This window comes from Gorilla gorilla, chromosome 4, assembly GCF_029281585.2.
Source record: "Gorilla gorilla gorilla isolate KB3781 chromosome 4, NHGRI_mGorGor1-v2.1_pri, whole genome shotgun sequence".
Lineage (NCBI taxonomy): Eukaryota > Metazoa > Chordata > Mammalia > Primates > Hominidae > Gorilla > Gorilla gorilla.
Genome location: NC_073228.2, coordinates 55182533 through 55197802, shown reverse-complemented (window position 1 = coordinate 55197802; position 15270 = coordinate 55182533). Strand labels below are relative to the sequence as shown.

At 50.2% G+C, this 15270-nt stretch overlaps 1 protein-coding gene across 4 annotated transcripts in view; it reads right to left on the bottom strand.

The window, feature by feature from the left end:
- The window catches only part of HNF1B (HNF1 homeobox B), a 59369-nt gene that overhangs the window by 33957 nt on the left and 10142 nt on the right, over positions 1-15270 (bottom strand). For 2 of the 4 annotated variants that reach the window (XM_004041863.5, XM_019028568.4), the window contains exons 3-4: positions 13182-13368; positions 11221-11456 (exon numbers count right to left, since the gene is read on the bottom strand). In XM_004041863.5, coding sequence (XP_004041911.1) covers positions 11221-11456; positions 13182-13368 — 423 coding nt within the window. Of the gene's footprint in view, positions 1-11220; positions 11457-13181; positions 13447-15270 lie in introns of all 4 variants that reach the window. The other 2 variants (XM_063706502.1, XM_004041864.5) reach the window with 1 other exon arrangement.

Here is a 15270-nt window from a genome sequence, read left to right as displayed (position 1 = left end):
GGTACGGCCCACAATTCTGCCACTCAGAATACATACATACAGAGCAAGGTGTTCAGAGACTTCAGGGACCTTCTTCTTCATGGTGAGATTAAAGTTTACAGGTAGGGATGCAAACCCTCTAGTTCCCCTGGCTGTAGGGTTGTAGACAATGAAGAAGAAAGGCCGCTCATTTCTGTCTCCATCCATAAAACACCTTGAGATAAATTAAGCACTTTTGTGCCCATCGTGCAAACTGATGTTACACAAATAGGAGATGTTGTTTAAGGGTTTTCCACTCTTGCTGAACAAGAACTCGCATAGACTTCACTGCCAATCCAGTCCAATGGGTGCCAAGCAGGAAGAGGTACCCTGCAGTGGACAGGGCCAGAAGGCATGGGCATGCCAGCTGCTATTCAGAAGCCCTCAAAGTGTTAACCTCTAGCAGTTATAGGTGTCTCGTTTATACCCATTATAAATCTGTTTATTGTGACTGGCCCCACCCAATCTGCTGGTGTTGTAAAGCTCTAATGATCCCTAATAAAGGTGGAAGGCTTCTAACAGCACACAGTTCCTGAAATGGGGAAGGAGCGAGGGAGTGAGGGAGAGAAGGAGAGAGAGACGATGATGAGTTTCACAATAAAATACCACAATGGCAAGCCTCCCTCTGCACTTCAAGCTGCGGAGTCCTGGGCCCCAAGACTGGATGCCACACACAGTCTTCAAATAATAGCCTGTCAGAGTGGAAAGGCCCTCATCCCACACCCTCATTTGCCAGAATTCCCAGGAAGTTAAATGATTCACCCAAGGTCACCCTTGCTCATTGGTGGCTCTGATCTCCTGAATCCTAGTCCAAGGCCCCTCACCCCGGCTGCTTCTCTTTTCCCATTTCAGCAAGGGGCCATGAGGATTACCTTCAACCCCTTCAGAACTCTCCTGCTCCATCTGGCCTAGTAATGTCAACCCTGACTATGCATCCAAATCTCTCTCTCTTTTTTTTTTTTTTCAGAGACAGGGTCTCACTCTGTCACCCGGGCTGTACTGCAGTGGCGCCAATGGGCACAAAGTGCTTAATTTATCTCAAGGTGTTTTATAGAAGGAGACAAAAATAAGCAGCCTGTGTTCCTTGTTGTCTACAACCCAACTGCCATAGCTCACTTCAGCCTCAAACTCCTGGGTTCAAGTGACCCTGCTACCTTAGCCTCACAAGTAGCTGGGACTCTAGGTGAATCTCTTAGGGCTTTTGTCGAAAGTTCTTATGCCTGTGAACCCCTCATCTCTCAATTCTGACTCCAAAGGTGTGCGTGGGTGGAGGGAGCCATGTCTGTTTTTAATGAGCTCCCTGGATGATTTTTATGTGGTCTGGAGAGAGATTTGAGAACCACAGATCTTGCCAATACTTAGTTCATTGTTTCTGATGTTTCAAACGACAAGCAGGGTTCATGGAAAGGGAAATCCTTCCCGATTGAAACTACAAGGTAAGACCCTTGTCAAGAACCCAGGGAGAACCCAAGCTCTTCCGTTCTCTCAACACCCTGAAGTTTCTGAGTCAATTCAATAATACTGTAATGGCAGCTAACCTTCCTTGCCAGGCACTGTGCTTGGCACTGGGTGTGTCTGATCATATTTAAGCCTCATCGCACCCCTAAGGGGATAGGTATTGGGACAGAGAAGCTAATAACTTAAGGTCACACTGCCGGATAGTGACAGAACCACAACCCAAGCCAAGCCTGATTTGGGTGCTATACTTGGCTACCCAGACACACACATCTGAATCCGGTCCTGAGAAGGGACTGGCCATAACCAGCTCACCTTGGCTCAGGTAGGCTTCCCTTGGGAAAGTCTACATGCTAAAGACCATCTGCAAGGTGTTTCTCCAACTTAGGAAGAACATGCAGAGTACAAGTCCTGAGAAAACTGACTCTTGACTTCCCCAAAGCATTGGAAGCATCGAGTCCCCCCTTGCCAGTTGATTCCTCAGTGGCTGAACTCACACAAGTGTGCTATTGCGGAGGCTGCTGAAGCTGGAGCATAGGGTAACAGGAAGGTACCTGAAGCAGATGCATGCTCACAGGTTGAGGGAAGTGGTTTCCAGAAAATCAGCCCTTGGGAGCTCTGAGGTTTCCCTTTGCTCACCGTGGGGCTGTGTGCACCTTCTCCTTCTTAAATGCTCCTTCGCCTGAAGTTTGGGGCCATTAAGCTTCCCAGATGCAGCCTCCACCAGGAACATCCCACACCCCTCTACCTGGCAGGTTCCCAGGGCTAATTACTAACAAGCAATACACATGAGAGGTGTACTCACACCTCCTTTAATTAAAAAAGAAAAATGGCCGGGCGCGGTGGCTCACGGCTGTAATCCCAGCACTTCGGGAGGCCGAGGCGGGCAGATCACGAGGTCAGGAGATGGAGACCATCCTGGCTAACACGGTGAAACCCCGTCTCTACTAAAAAAAAAAAATACAAAAAATTAGCCGGGCGTGGTGGTGGACGCCTGTAGTCCCAGCTACTCGGTAGGCTGAGGCCGGAGAATGGCATGAACCCGGGAGGCGGAGCTTGCAGTGAGCCGAGATCGCGCCACTGCACTCCAGCCTGGGAGATAGCGAGACTCCGTCTCAAAAAAAAAAAAAAATTAAAAGAAAAAGAAAAAAGAAAAATGCCCTGTTAGTTACAGGAAATTCATGGTCATCTCGACTTCATGAACATCATGAACCTGACCTCCTGCTACATGGTCATGACCCTCCCCTCTGCCCCCACCAATCCATGGTCTTCCCAGCTTCCCCTCACTGTTTCCTGAATTTGTACTAAATGCCTTACGGCACTCAATATGCCTTGTGGATGTCACAGAGAAGTCCTAGGAAGAGCAGGAGATTGCCTCATACCCAATGTGCTGCAACAAGCCAGCCTAAGTTTGCTGCAAACACCAAGATGAATATCTAGTTGGAGATACTCAAATTCTTTAAAAATCAAGGTTGAATGAAACCTCCAAGAAAGACAAGGAAAGAGGGAAAAAACTAAAAAAACAAAAAAACAAAGAAACAACCCCCAAGCCTCTGCAAGGAATGGTAACAGCTACTATTTATGAGAATCTGTTATGTCTGGAGTGTTTTACATATATATTATCTTATTTAATTCTTCCAGCATCTGCATGAGTGGATGTCTCCACACCTCAAGAGGCAAGCACAGAGATTCCAGAGACTTGCCCAAGGTCACACAGCAGTAAGTGCCAAAGTGAAGGTTGGAATTTGGGTCTGCCTCCATAGCCTGTAATTTTGTCACTGTGCCGGCTGGATTTAAAAGAGCATTTCCCCATATTAGATGTCAAGGCTGGTGATGGTGAGGCAAATTACACAGGTTGGGAGGCAAAGGGGAGTTAGTTGCTAATCCAACTCCAGTACTCAAAAGTGTGTCCCAGACCATCCTCTTCAACAGCACCTGGGAACTTGTTGAAAACGCAGAAACCCAGGCCTCACCCCAGGCCTACAGAATGAGAATCTGTATCCTAACACCCCCCACCCCAGGGAATTGGCATGCACTTTAACATTTGAGAAGCTAAATTTGAGAACCTTAGAACTGGTTCTCAAATTTAGCCACACATTGGTATCACTTAGAAAGTTTTAACTACTGATGTGTAGTCCCACTCCCCAGCCGTTCTGACAGGTCCAGGGTGCAGCTTGGATACTGGGATTTTTAGATACTCCCTCGGGTAATTCTAAAGTGTGGCCACATTTGAGAACTATTGTCCTACAGCGGGGTCAGCAAACTGGTCTGTTGGCCAAAGCAGCCTGTTTTTGTATGACCCACAAGCTAAGAATGGGTTTTACATTTTTAAATAGTTGAGAAAAAATCAATTAAAGACTATAGGATGATATGTGAAAATTATATGAAATTTAAATTTCAGTCCCCGTAAAATAAAGTTTGACTGGAAGACAGTGATGTTCATTCACTTCCATGTCTATGGTCTATGGCTGCTTTGGTGCTACAAAGGCACAGTTGAGTAATTACAACTGAATAGTTTAAAGTACTTAATATTTACTATCTGGCTCTTTACAGAAAAAGTTTGTCAATCCCTGTTCTAGAGAATTTATGAATAGCTAGGATAATAACCATGACTGACTAATTGATCTGACTTTATTTGTGGGCTGCATTCCTTTTATATATATAACTTCTATATGTATGCGTGTGTGTGTGTGTGTGTGTGTATATATATATAAATAATACATATATATGTATGTATATTTCTCTCTCTCCTCTTCATTTGTGTTTATACTTCCCCCTAAAAAATAGGTAGAGGCATAAAGCCAGATCTTGTTCCATTCCATTAAGCAGGTAGCTTCAAAGGCCCTTGCACAGATCTCTGCCTCTCTCTGCACCTGTGATACCTAATTCTCTCCAAGTTCCTGCCGCTTCTCATGAAACCTTCAACAGTTTCCAAGAGCACTTCTCCCATAAGCTGCAGGCCAGGGCTGTGTGCTTGCAGGCAGCTTCCTTCCTCCTCAGAGCTCACTGGAGGCGGCAAGGAGTCCTTGAATCGTCTAAGGATCCTTCACGCGGATTAGGCATGACCCTTTGGTGATAGGACTCCAGTATCTCCTGGCCCCTTTGTGCAGAGGCTTGGAGCCCCACGAGCACAGCAGCCTGGTTTCTTTGTATGCAGACCAGGGCTGGTCCCCTATCAGGGGGAGGCTGACAGCAGAACACCCTGAAGGCTAGGCCTCTTAATCTCATTAATATCCTGATTGTCTTCCCCGATCTAGTGGCAGCCGATGGGGTGGTACCCACAAGATAAAATGACCTTCAAATTCAAGAGATAAAATGGCACTCAGATAAAGTCCCTAAGAAGGAGAATGCTGGAGCCACCCATGTCCACCACTAAACCTCAAGTCAGTATGAATGTGTTTCCTAGAATAGCAGACATTTCAAGGCAGGATTTGTCTCTCTTCTGAACTGAAATAATCTGCTACTTAAGGACAATGGGCCTTATTTACCATGAGGAACTTTGCTGCTGAGATGAATATTTTTACAACTACCCTCATAAACCCCTCCCGCTGTCTGCTGCCCAGGGAGGGGGCGGGGCTCCCAGAGGTGAGCTGAGGTGCTTGCACTGTCTCAGAAGCCTCATTAAGTTGTTAGGGCATTTAGTAGCCCAGACAGTGCCGACTGCAAGGGCAGTTCAAATCCCCACACAGATGGGGATGGGGTCATGAAAGAGGGGGCTTTGATTTCTTGCCTGGGCAGGGCACAGAATCCACCTTGGTCAGGGGCAGTGGTTGGGGAGGAAGCAGTAAACTACCCAGAATGGGAGACTCTCACCCTTACCCCACCTCTTTGGCCATGATCTCCCAAAGCCTCAGTGTCATTTAGAGGGGAACAGTAGGAATGTGGGAAAAGGAACTGCTGGGGGCTGTGTGTGTGTGTGTGTGTGTGTGTGTGTGTGTGTGTGTGTGTGTCTGTGTCTTTCTCTCTCTCTCTCTCTGTGTTGGGTTTAGTGCCTGAAAAGTTCTTAGCATCTGCATAAAGCAAAAAGAGATGGACAGTGTGCAACAGCTCAAAACCTCTCCCCACCGCTTACTAAGAATATGAACTTGGGCACATTCCTTCCATTCTAAATAGTTCACTTCTCTTGATTGTAAAATGAAGATGACACTAGAGATGGCTCCTACTCTGCAGGGTTGTTGTGTGGGTCACATAAGATGATGCATGGAGGAACTCGACCCGGGGCCTGGGACCAAGGAAGTGCTCCATCAACACTGGCCATTAGAATTCCTCTCGTTGAGTCACTACTTTGCCACTGGACACTTTGGAGATTTCCTTGTGTCCTGCAGAATTCAGTGCCAGGGAAAACAACAGCATTCACATAGGTACCCTGGCCCAGAGTTTGGCTGGTCTGAGACCCAGGGTTAGATTCCCTCAGGTAACCTGGGAGGGGCTGTGAAGGGGGATGAGCGAGAGGCAGGAGGCAGGATTCTCTGTTTTTCAAGCTCTAAGCCACATCAGGGAAGTCAAGTCCACTGGGCTTGGAGAGGGAGGAATAGAGTTCAGCGAAAGGGAGGAGCAGCAGCCACAGAAATAAATGTCTCCTCTTTGGTGAAGGGGCTATGGTTCGGGACCCCTGAAAGTCCTCCTGGCAGGGCCTCTTCTCTTTTTCTTTGTGCCTCACTTTCTTTCCAGGAGAATAAGTCCCCACTTCCCTCTCAAAGGTGACACAAGAGTGAGGACATCATGAGTGGGAGAGCAGAGGCTGATGAAGACCTTTTACCCCTCCTCTCCTCCTCAAGGTAGTGGCCAGGTGAGCTTGCTGCCGACTAGAGCAAAGGGTACAGGGAGCAAGGTCGCCACAGATCACACAGCAGATACCACGGCTTGGGCCAAGGCTAGCCAAGTTTCCATCCCGCGCCAACTTCCTCCTCCTCCTCCTCGAGCCAATCAATACAAGCACCAGGCTCCAACCAGTCCTTCTCCTTGCTGCCGCCCTGCCCTCTGACCTTTTAGGGGCCTTTCTCTTGATTCATCTCCAGAAGGGAGGTAGAGGCCATCACTCCGGACCTGCTCAATGGCTTCAGAATGGGCTGTCATGGGGCCTATAACCAGGGACAGCTCCTGCTGGCCAAGAGCTGGAATGGGGGTGGGGGCGGATAAAGGCCTTCCAGGCTGAAGATAAATGGCTGCCTGCAGCCTGCTACAGTAACTTCAGGCCCCCAAGAAGAGCAAACAAAGGGTGCCCCTGTGACACTCCCTGGAAAGATGAAGGCCCAGCAGCGGCAGCCAGGCTGGTTCAAAGCCCCAACTTAATTGTCAATTAAGCATGCATAAGGGAGACAAAGCCATGACAACCCTTGGCTGCATGCTGGTGTGTGATTGTAAAGCCAAGGAGGGGCAACGCTGGAAACAGCTGACTCTGCTGACAGTGTGTTTGTAGGGCATCTTGTAACCAATCAGCCGCTGACAGAGGCAGAGTGCTCCTCCTGCCACCCCTATTGTGCCGGACATTCCAGGACTAGGGTCACACCGTGGTCATCGTGGGCAAGTGGGCCACAGGATGGTAAGCATGGCTGGGAGGGAAGGTGCTGTTAGAGAAAGGCTGCTCTTCCTCTCTAGGAAGAGGGTTCTGGGGAAGCTTCGTCTCCAAGGTGCTGCCAGCCCTCCTGGCTCAGGTGCCGGTGTTTGGAGAGGGGAGAGCGTGGAGAGTGGGTGTGGAGGGATTCGGGCCTTGTTCCCCCCAGCTCAGTCTTTGGGGTTGCTAGTGCTGACGGTGGATTTTGGGCTCTCCTCAGCAACATGGAGATTTTTCTTTTCTTTTTTTTTTTTTTTAGACAGTCTTGCTCTGTTGCTCAGGTTGGAGTGGAGTGGAGTGGCCCATCTCGGCTCACTGCAACCTCCGCCTCCCGCCTCCCGGATTCAAGCGATTCTCCTGCCTCAGCCTCCGGAGTCGCTGGGATTACAGGCGCCTGCCACCACACCCAGCTGATTTTTGTGTTTTTATAGTAGAGATGGGGTTTCACCATGTTGGTCAGGCTGGTCTCAAACTCCTGACCTCAAGTGATCTGCCCGCCTTGGCCTTCCAAAGTTCTGGGATTTCAGGTGTGAGCCACCACACCTAGCCCACAGAGCGTTTTTTTTTTTTTTTGAGACGGAGTCTTGCTCTGTCGCCCAGGCTACAGTGCAGTGGCGCGATCTCTGCTCCCTGCAAGCTCCGCCTCCTGGGTTCACGCCATTCTCCTGCCTCAGCCTCCCAAGTAGCTGGGACTACAGGCACCCGCCACCACACCCGGCTAATTTTTTGTATTTTTAGTACAGACGGGGTTTCACTGTGTTAGCCAGGATGGCCTCGATCTCCTGACCTCGTGATCCACCCGCCTCGGCCTCCCAAAGTGCTGGGATTACAGGCGTGAGCCACCGCACCCGGCCTTTTTTTTTTTTCGGTATTCTGCACACAGTTACGTTTCTGGCTTGGTTAGTGACCCTACCTTGGCTATGGGCACTGAGGTGGGAAGAGTGCCATGCGGCTCTACAGACAGAAGCCACCCCTGAATGCTGGGCTCCAGCCTGCTGTCTGCCTGAGTGCATGACTCGGGAGCCCTGTCATGGCACACACGCCATCCTGGCAGCCTGAGATGGGGACACAAGTCTTTGACCCCAGCATCGTGCATCTCAGGCACTAGCACAGCAGCCACCTCTGTTTCTAGTTCCAGGGCCAGGCCACATCTCACTGCCTCTTAGGGGGAATGCCCTGGTGTGTGAGATCAAAAAGAAAATGATCTCTGCTGCCTGCCAGTCTTCTCACTGCCCTTGTTTAGCCCTCTCTAATGTTAAGAGTCATAATGAGGGTAGTATGGGTTGTCGGGAAAGGTGTCTTTATACATTCACTCCTTTCATCCTCACACGCACCCTGTGTGGAAGGTCCTATATCTCCATTTTGTAGGCAGGAAATTCAGACTCAGAGAAGTTATGTGAATTAGCCACAGTTATAACCTTACTGGTTAGAACCCAGATACATAACTACACTCAGAGAAAGAGAAGCCAGTCCCTGGGCTTGGGACAAGGACCATGTTGAGGAGCCCAGAGTGAAAATTAAAGCAGAAGGGCTGGGCACAATCTCACAACTGTAATCCCAGCACTTTGGGAGGCTAAGGCAGGAGGACTGCTTGAGACCAGGAGTTCGAGGCTGTAGTGAGCCAAGACTGCACCACTGCACTCTAGCTCGGGTGACAGAGGTAGACCCTGTCTCTCAAAAAAAAAAAAGACAGAAGAAAGGCAGCCACTGATAATATTCAGTGTCCCATAACTGTTGCTCCAGAAACAGTAATAGGATCTATTACGCCGCAGAAAGATCCACAAAAGCCCCCAAACAAAACCTCCATCTGCAGCTGGTTCTGGGGACTCGACAGTGACCCGATATCCTTCCTACCAGACAGTAACCTCCCAGAGGGCAGGACGCGCAGCTCGTACATCACTAGCATATTCCCAGGACTTGGTAAGCATTCAACACATCGTAGTGCTGTGGGAAAGTATGGAGTGGGAACCAGCAGGCCTGAGCTCTAGTCCTTGTTTTGCTACCATTGCTCTGTGTCACTTTGGCAAATCACTGCCTCTTTCTGGGCCTCAGTTCCTTTCTTCAAATTCCCTCCAAATTCTAACATTACAAGATTTTAAGAAAGATCCAGACTTCAGGGGCACCCCAGAGTATCCACTTCCCATGGGACACACCCTTCCTAGACTCCAGTCAGAGGAGTACACAGGCTGTGTTTTCTGCCCTGCTCCCTGTCTCTCCAGCCCCAGCTCTCTGGGTCTCCTGTCAGCACCTGCTCCCTGTCCCTCCAGCCCTAGCTCCCTGCTGGGTTTCCAGCACCTGCTCCCTGTCTCTCCAGCCCTAGCTCTCTGGGTCTCCTGTCAGCACACAGGCTGCCTAAACCCACGACCCCGTGGTGACCTCAGCACAGCCCTTGCTTGTCAGAAGGCTGCTGGGCCTTTGTTTGGCTTCCAGGCTCCCTGACTTTGGTGTGGAGATCACAGGTCCCAACACAATGGCCATTGTCTTCACAGTAATGCCCCTTGCCCCAACCACGCCCCCTGCAGCTCCCAGCTTCAGCTCCGTGGATCGCTGTGGTGGGCAAGCGCTCTGGTCCTGCTCAGTGCCAGCCATGTGCCATTTGCCACAACCCTCAGAACCCTGCTTTGAATTTCCCTAAAGGGGCGAAGTTACTCTGCAATCAGGCCAGTCTTTGCCTAGGGGCTCCTCTGCCTCTTAAGTAACCAAGACTTTCTTCCTGTGTGGCTGAGCCTCTCTCCTCTGTGGGAGTGGGACCTACAGAAACCCCCAGCACTGGCCCCAGCTTCATGCTGGGCACTGTCAGGCTCCCAGAGGCCCTAGAAGAGGCAGTGCCATGGGAGAGGACAGCAGGCATGGAACAAATGCTTGTACACCACCCAGCTGATGGCTCTGAGCCTGTCTTGGTGGCTTTGGTCCCCTCAACACTTGGGTCAGCCCCCAGCCCTCAGGCCTTTCTCATCAGAAGGGCAACCGACAGGTGAGGGGAGCCAACAGGTTTCAGAATCACCCCTGAGTTAGAAACAGTGTTTGGCTTTCCTTTCGCAAGCCCTTTTCTTGGAGCAGGCAGGAGGCTGCTGCACTTTGTCCTCATGGGCACCACACAGACCCCAGTGAGCACATCAATTCTAGGAAGCCAGCTTTGCCAGAAGAATGAAGGACCAGAAGAAGTGCTCCGTCCCAGCCTGTGCCTAACACAGTGCTCAGCATGTAGGTGTGCTTTCCCCCAAGGAGGTTGTAGGATTCCATCCTGACAAACCCAAAGCCCACAGCAGAGGCATTCTAATCCAGGCCAGGGCCCAGCACACAGGAGCACTCAATCAAGCATGATGGAGCAGGTACTCGGTCAGTTTTGCCCAACTCATTGCTGCAAAGATTTCAAGTGACTGACCCCCACCAACCCTGATGACACACGGAAGCCAACAAGCAGAGGCCACCAACAGAGTGGCCGTCCCCAAAGGCCACTGAGCTTCTCCTGAGGCAGCCGGACCGAGTGAGGGGCAGGATATGGCCAGGGATGGAGGAGGTGGCCAGAGTGCCATCCTCCAACACAGTGAGAGTTGCCGCGCCATCACGACCTGTTTGCCTGCGGTTTGGATCTGGCCCACCCATAAGGCAGCCGGACCGAGCGAGGGGCAGGATATGGCCAGGGATGGAGGAGGTGGCCAGAGTGCCATCCTCCAACACAGTGAGAGTTGCCGCGCCATCACGACCTGTTTGCCTGCGGTTTGGATCTGGCCCACCCATAAGGCAGCCGGACCGAGCGAGGGGCAGGATATGGCCAGGGATGGAGGAGGTGGCCAGAGTGCCATCCTCCAACACAGTGAGAGTTGCTGCGCCATCACGACCTGTTTGCCTGCGGTTTGGATCTGGCCCACCCATAAGGCAGCCTCCTCAGTGTAGAATGACTGCTGAGTCCGCAGCCACACAGGGAGAAGAAGAGGGAAGGAGACAAATAGGGTAAAGGGCTCCCTGGAAGCCGAGTGAGCCCTCACAGGGCAATGGCTGAACCAGGAGTTGGAGGAAACTGATCAGAGCCACACATTATTTCCAGGGGAGTATATTCTGGCAATGAGAGAGCGGCCCTAGGATCATCTCAAAAGCGTTTGCTTCTCTGAAAACCCTTAAACCAGATAAGATCCGTGGGAAGAACCAGGATGGTTGGGTTGCCGAGGCAGTGAGGCCCAACCTTTGCTTACCTGACAGCTTGTTTGGAGGAGAGGAGCTGGGCTGGTGGTGGGGGGAGCCGTGGGAGAGCAGAGGGTTCAGGCTGTGAGTCTGGTTGGAGCTATAGGCGTCCATGGCCAGCTTTTGCCGGAATGCCTCCTCCTTCCTGCGGTTTGCAAACCAGTTGTAGACACGGACCTCAGTGACCAAGTTGGAGCCCAGGCCGTGGGCTTTGGAGGGGGACACCCCTCGCTGCAAACATTCTGCCCTGGGAATGGATGGAGGGGAGATGGTGAGTGAGGGGGGCGGGGGGACTTGTTGGTGCTTGGCCAAAAACACACAATCACAGCAGTCTTGGTTGGGAGTATGAAGGGGCCGTGGGCAGAATGGAAGGCTGGGGAGGAGAGGCCTATGCAGAGAAAAGGCCAATCCATGGAGCGATCTGATGAAGATGGCTGAAGTGGGCCTGAACGCAGGGACAGAGCAGGCTATGCCGCCCTGGGAGTCAGGGGCTTAGGCTCTGGTGTGGCTCTTGAGGAGAAGAGAGCAAGCCGGGGACAGGCAGTCCAGGGGAAGGTCCAGATGGGGCTTCCTTATTTAGCCATTCTTCCCACCACACAAAAGGCAAAGCCCTTCGCTGGCTCTGTCTTGAGTGGCTTCAAAGCACTTCGAGAGGATTTCTGGTCTTTTGGGGCTTGAACTCCCTGAAAGAGTGCCAGGAAGCAAGATGCTTTATCTCCTCCAAAAGGCAGGCTGGGTGGGGTACAAAGCAGGGTGCATTGAGATGGCCAGTCTCTAGCTTTATCAGGGCTGGTGAAAACTCAAAACCAGGTGCAAGAGATTCTTAGACACTACTGGCTGCTGCAAGGCATCTCATTAGTCGGGGTACGGAGCACAGCCTGAGGACTCAGTGGCAATACAGGCCTCCCTGCTTCCCAGCCTGACCTCCCCGGCTGCATTCTTCCCACAGCCAAGGCCAGCCCAGCCCAGAGACAGAGAAAGCGCACATAGGCCTTGGCCAGACCAAAGAGCTGAAGTTTTAGAAAGTCAATACTGGAGTCAGGGAGAACAGGGCAGGAATGAAGTAAAAAGATTTCCCAAGGCTTTCCAATCGTTTAAAAAAAAAATAGCTGGGCCCTGTGGCTAGAGCCTGTAATCCCAGCTATTTAGGAGGCCAAGGCAGGAGGATCGCTTAAGCCCAGTTCAAGATCTGCTGGGCAACATAGCAAGACCACATCTTAAAAATAAATACATAAAATAACACAGCATTTTTTTTTTGTTTTTTGTTTTTTGTTTTAATAGAGATAGGGTTTCGCCATGTTGCCCAGGCTGGTCTCAAACTCCTGGGCTCAAGCAATCCTCCCGCCTCGGCCTCCCAAAGTGCTAGGATTATAAGTGTGAGCCACCGTGCCTGGCTGGTAGTTAACAAGTAAAAAGAACTCTGTTGAGTCAGCGGGGGCAGAGTGGACTGAACAGATCTGACCAATTCTTACTCTCCTGCCAAGTTTCCTTTTGGACCACTGCATGTCTGACAATTGGTAGAGGCCAGATCTAGAGTCTGTGGCTAAGGGAAAGTTTTACCCTGGCCTGCAGGGAGGTCAAACACACAATTTCACTTCCCAAGTATCATATTTTAAATTAGCATTCTCCAGAGTATCTTCCCTGGAAGAATAATTCATGGGGTTGTTTGTACTCTACTGAAGATTCCATAGGTAACAACCAATTCAACAGAGCTAAGTGGGTTTCTTGACTGCAGGGCTTCTCGGAACCTTTAATATATGTTGTGACTCTCTAAGGGGAAGTATCCATATGCTGATTCTCAGACTTACTGATTAATGAATTGATATTGGGGTTCTGTGGAACATACTTTGAGAAGCTCTGATTTAGCCACACTTATCTGTATAACTAGTGCCTCAATATCCCAGGACCGAGGGGAGGGTTCCTGGGTCTGTGTACTTGCCCACCTGCCCAGGTGAGCTTCTGGTGGTGTTACCTGTTGCATTCCTCCACTAAGGCCTCTCTCTCTTCCTTGCTGGGGTTCTTTTGCCGATCGTAGGCCTGGTACAAGATTTGCTGGGACGCGGGCCCCCATTTGAACCGGTTGCGGCGCATCTTCTTGTTGGTGGGCTCAGAGCAGGCATCATCGGACTGCCCAGGCCCCTGGCTCTGTTGACTGAACTCTGGAAAGAGAAACAGCAGCTGATCCTGACTGCTTTTGTCTGTCATATTTCCAGAACTCTGGACTGTCTGGTTGAATTCTGAAAAGAGAAAGGAGTAGATTTGATAGGGTCTGTAGCCTTCACTCAGCAGACAGACAGACAGACAGACAGACAGACAACGGACGAAGACACCTTTATTCCCCTCGTCTAACTAAGCTTTGCAACCTTCTCTCACTGCATGTGGAGCTGGAGATGGGGAGCCCTCAGCACAGGCCCTTACTGCCCACCTCAGTTGCTCCAGCAAAGCCACCCTTTTCCTTTCTTTGAAGGAGCTCAAACATAGCCAGCCGTAGTTTTAAGAAAATCATTTTTTTTTCCCCTTTGGCTCACTGGCCTTCAGAGATGAAGCAACACTCTGCATCCTGAACTCTTGTATTTGATGTCAAGTGGGTGAGCTCAGTCAAGTCTCACATCCAGGGGAGAACTGCTCAAAGGTACAATTTACACTTGCACAAAATATTCAGAGGCTGTAGATAGCACTCCCCACCTCTCCTCCCTCTTCCTATATCCTAGGTATCTACATTATAAAGTCAGGTTTTTAGAAAAACCCCAAACCTTTTGAAACATGCTTTGAAATAAATATAACTGGAGCTTTGTATTGGAAAAAGAAAATGTGCTTTAGATCTCAAATAATTTCAAAGACTACAAACACAGGACCTGTCTGGGAGTAGTGTTTAATTAGCTGGAAATGATGCTCCCTGTCTGTCCAATTCCTTGAGTCCAGGCATACTGTGACCCTCAGGAGATTTTTGTGGAATGAATGAGAACCAGCAGCTCGGCCCAGAGGTGATGCCTCAGCCCACATGGTTTAATGAGATTTGATATCTACATTACCGAAGAAGAAAGCTTTGCTGTCCTCGTCTTCACATCTGCATGAAGCAGGGCTCATCAGGAGTGATTAATTCCACTTTAAAGATGAATAAACATGGAGGCTAAGCACTCTGCTGAGCAAAGACACATAACACATTCATCTCCTAGCTCTGGGTCCTTATGTTCTGGATCTTAATATCTTTTCTTTTTTTTTGAGACAGAGTTTGCCTCTTGTTGCCCAGGCTGGAGTACAGTGGTGTGATCTCGGCTCACTACAATATCTGCCTCCCGGGTTCAAACAATTCTCCTGCCTCAGCCTCCTGAGTAGCTGGGATTATAGGTGTGCGGCACCATGCCCAGCTAATTTTTTGTATTTTTAGTAGAGATGGGGTTTCATCATGTTGGGCAGGCTGGTCTCAAACTCCCGACCTCAGGTGATCCACCTACCTCGGCCTCCCAAAGTGCAGGGATTACAGGTGTGAGCCACCGTGCCCGACCTTGATGACTTTCTTTCTCAGTTCCTGTAATTACTCCCAGAGGTCACAGAAAGTGGAAGGCTACCACCTCCCTTTGTGATGTAAATGATGTGCCATCATTTACATGCTATCCTTCTTGTTCCTTTGGACAACTGGATCCAAAATCCTCAAGGTTCAAGTCAGGCTACTACTTAACGTTTGAATCCCCTCTACAACCCCACACCAAGTGGCCCTCCAGGCTATATGCCTCCAGCAGCAGGGAACTTACCACCTATCTTAGGCTCATTTCCATTTTGCTCCATCGGGAGGAATGGTTAGGGCCCCTAGCCAGCCAGGACTTTCGATCCCAACTGCAGGTGGTGTTGGGCTTTGTTTAACTGTGGACTGACGGTGTCACTGGGGCCTTTGATTTCGGCCCATTCACCTTGGAGGATTCTTAGGCCACCTTAGGGCTCTGTTTTCAGTGGTGCCCAACAATGCCACTATAGACCTGAGAGAGTCCCTGTCAAATGTACTAGCAGGAAGTCACTGCTAGTGGGATCATGTGGGGCCCCAGCTTAATTCCCTCATCATTTAG